Raw genomic sequence first — 3,889 nt, 5'->3', positions numbered from 1 at the left:
TACCTGAAGCGTAAGACTGTAATGTGTAATCAAAAATGAGATCAAGATATGCTGTGATTGGTGTACTAATGCAGTGCCTTATACACCATTAGGTGCGGAAAAGAAATGATGATGATGACTCTTTAATAAAATGCATGCTTCCACTTTCTATAATGTAGTATCTCAACTCAACACAGGGCTCTTGGCCTCATATGTAGAGTTTGGGATAAGTATTTTTTTTTGTTATATTTAATTGAGGGTATCAGAAGCAATCTTAGAAATCTCTATCAAAAACAGAAAATTAGTTATTGATGCCAAAATAAAATATAATAGCGTAATTTAAAACCGTCTCTAAATCTTGCAAAACAGATTTCAATTATACTACTTGACACCGCGAACTATGAGTTAGTGAAACATAATTAAAAATCTCTCAATTCTTTTTTTTTTTTTAATTCGCGAATATCTCAGAACTCCTTCAATGGAGATTTTTAAGTTTGCTAGTAATACCATCGCATCTTTATATGAATAAATAAAATAAATATAAAGTTTATATTTGAAGCACTAATTTTGTGGTTATTCATTATAATAAAATAAATAAAACAACTTTGTTTTTAACCACTAATTTTTTTATTATTATTTATTTCGACCGACCGGTTTCAAAGCAAACAAGCTTCTTCGTCAAGGTTTACGTAACTAATGAATTGATTCTTTTTTTATTTTTATCACGTTCACTAAATACTACACGTGGACCCAATAAATCAAGTATTTTTTTCCTTACACGGGTGGTAATTTGATATCAGTATTTTCGAAACTAGACAAGAGAGAACAAAAATAAATATTGTTTATTCGGTTATTAATTATTTTTTTCTGATTATGAATCGTTTTTTTAATTTCTAAGTTGTCTAATTTTAATATTTTATTTTTAACATGAAGTACTTTTAATCCAGTGTCGTTATTGAAGTTATGGTTATTTTCTATTAGATGATTTGCGAATTCAGAAAAAATATTATTATTTTAGCACCTTAAGTGTTCTTTTACTCTAATATTAAAGTTTCTTTTAGTTTTTCCAATGTAGATTGAATTGCAACCATTACAATTTAATTAGAATATCCCAGATTTATTTTATTTATGGACTTTGTCTTTGTGATTTTTTAACAATGTTCCTATATTATTAGTTGTGTAGAAAGCTGGTTTAATGTTTGATGGTAGGGAATTAAATAATTGTTTTGAAAAAATGTCATTTATAAAAAGAATTCGCCTCCATTGTTAAGGTGGGTTTGCTTTATTTACTGTGAGAGTCGAGTATAAATATTTATATATATTCGATAAATAAAATAAAGTTTAAAATATTGAATACGCAATAAAATTAATACAAAGAAATGACATGTTTAAATATATATTTATATCCACAATCCTCAATTTATCGAAGAAAGTAAATCTTTGTAAAATCAATTGAATTAGTAAAGTTATATAACTGAAGCTAGGTTTATTATTTTTATACTGATTATACTGCTTAGTGATAACGGCGTTCTACGCAAAGTATTATTGCTAAACAAGTTTCATAGCTTTTTCCATAGCAACAGATCATCGTTACGAACTTCCTCGTGACAGTATAATAATTTGTTAATAAATGCATGTTGACACGTTAAAATTTAAATTAGTCTAAGAAAATAGTCAATCATACAGCAAATCTATATGATAGTGATTCAATATCATGTCCCGTGGAGCTGTCTCTCACGCGAGCATTAATTAATATGATATTTTCCACTCTGAAATAATTGGCACCGCCATACTAACTAGACACTCGGTACTCGGTATAAACAACAGACGATAGCAAATGCACACTCAGGGAAAATGCTATTATTTGCTCACACGTGATGGTGTGCGTGTGCGAGTCACGAGGCCTCGGCTATATAAAGTCTCCCGCGTGTGAGCCGCATCACAAGTCATCAGAACTTTGTACAGTACGCATTACGCAAAGTAAAGAGCTCAGAAGCCAAACCTTGTATTCGCTAATCATTATACGCGTGACTACTCAAACATTAATATACCACCGCGCCACACGTGAACTGTTTTACTATTATTTGAACTATTGCCAAGTGTTTGTTGTGATCTTTCGCAAGTTTCCAAACTAAAACAAAGATGCCCATCCAGCTCGCTATGCCTTCTTTCTACAACCAGAAGCGGTTCTCAACCATCCCCGAAGAAGATGAAGAGGAAGACATGCTCAGAGTCAGCGCGCAGGAGAAGAGCGGAGATCTCGTCATGGTCGGTCCCGACAGCAGCCAACGCCACGTGCAGCTAGAAGTCTACCGCACCAGCCTCGAACACTTCGCTGTGGTGTATCCTCAGAAGAAGATCTGCAGACCGATCGGAGTCCTGAATCTCAGGAACACGTCCTGTCACCCTCTCAACTTCGGAGCCCGTTCCGGGATTCTGCTACGCCAGAATGGACTGGACCGAGCGACGAGTGTCACATTCCTGTGTGAATCTCCCCGCGATGTTCCTGGCTGGACCACGGCGCTTTCCTCTTCTCCGGCGTCCTTCCTTCGCCAGAGCTCTCTGCCGGCGGTCGAAGAGGACGACGAGTATTGAAGATGACGCCCACCCCGAATGATGTTATTTCGAGGGAGTCATTCGAAGATCCTGCTGGACGCAGGGAGCTGCGGAGCTGACAAGAAAAGAAAAGAGCAAACTTAATACTTACACCGGTGATGTTCTCGCATTTCTCGAACTGTAAGGAGAAGCCGTTGAGTTTCAGTTACAAAGCTGGCGAAACCGAGCAAGTGCAAAGAAGAAAACGTGACGTTTCTTTACAATTATTAAGCAGACTTCGGTTGTTGCTACGCTAAAATATCGCGATGTTGGAGATTGTAATCGCTCTCCGTTGTTATTTATTTTCTTCTGAGAAATTGGTAATTATGTTTGTCACGATAGATTTTTCGCAGAGATAGCTTCAGACATTCAACTCGGCCATTGTATTCGTGCCGAAACAAATTCGCATTTATTGTTTTAGTAAATATTTTCTAGCACAGAGTTATTGAAACAAACTTCAGATTTTCCGCAAGAAAGTAGAGCGATAATATTCTCGGGAATTGTTAAAATACATTTTTATGACACCCAACCAAATTGATATTTTTTATAGTGAATAAATAAAATACTTAAAGAAATACACTGTCGTTTTATCATTACATTTTTTACTGTTCAGCATATACATATACAGATAAAAAAATGCTTATTTATAAAATACTGAATATGACACTTTTCTATACAATGCACTAGTACGAGTAAATTACTTTTATTTTTGATGACCAAAAAATCAAAAAGTTTTGTTTTAATTTGAGATCCATTTTGTTTAAAAATCAACTCTCCAAATGTTTCTAGACAAGTCTACAAACATTAGACGTACTCAAAATATTATTGCTTCAACTAACTGTTATAAAAATAAGTATTATTTTTCAGACGTTGCCTAGTAGGTGAAATAATTCAGCCAGATGAATTTCATCCACATCAATAAAGGCTTCAGCTCTTTTACTTCACAAAAGTCAACGGTGAAAGTACATTCCTCCACGAACCCGAAATCGTTTTAAAGACTGTGGATCTTTCTATCCATACATATCTGTCCAAACAAAAATGCAAAGTGTTTTTGCCAATAAACGAGTTAATTTTTTTAAATTTCAATTTAAAAACCGTGATCGAAATTATTGATTTTCACTCCAAATTCGTCATTCATCCCCATGAACATATTTAAAACACAAATGGTAGCAAAATCTGTATTTACTTGTATCACAATGGCCTATGTTTATTTTTGTAATTTTATAAATTTAATAACTCCAGATCGGATTATTATAATCATTGCTTTAAAATGTCTTAACTCCGACGCCCTTTGTATAAATCACAAAATAATACA

The 3,889-nt window shown here is 34.0% G+C and overlaps 1 protein-coding gene across 1 annotated transcript; it reads left to right on the top strand.

The window, feature by feature from the left end:
- The first annotated feature begins 1,911 nt into the window (after positions 1 to 1,911).
- LOC148273009 (uncharacterized) lies at positions 1,912 to 3,149 on the top strand. Its single transcript, XM_088239272.1, has one exon. It carries the CDS (start codon positions 2,122 to 2,124, stop codon positions 2,572 to 2,574), a length of 453 nt encoding a protein of 150 aa, XP_088095398.1. The 5' UTR covers positions 1,912 to 2,121; the 3' UTR covers positions 2,575 to 3,149.
- Positions 3,150 to 3,889: the final 740 nt, after the last annotated feature.

This window comes from Micrasema longulum, unplaced genomic scaffold (genome assembly GCF_059751315.1).
Source record: "Micrasema longulum isolate JH-2025_06_02 unplaced genomic scaffold, ASM5975131v1 h1tg002107l, whole genome shotgun sequence".
Lineage (NCBI taxonomy): Eukaryota > Metazoa > Arthropoda > Insecta > Trichoptera > Brachycentridae > Micrasema > Micrasema longulum.
The sequence above is the reverse complement of the archived record's forward strand: the minus strand, read 5'-3'. Positions and strand labels throughout refer to the sequence as shown.

Excerpts from the sequence above, each read along its gene's own strand:
- LOC148273009 (XM_088239272.1), top strand. The coding sequence starts at position 2,122 with ATGCCCATCCAGCTCGCTATGCCTTCTTTCTACAACCAGAAGCGGTTC.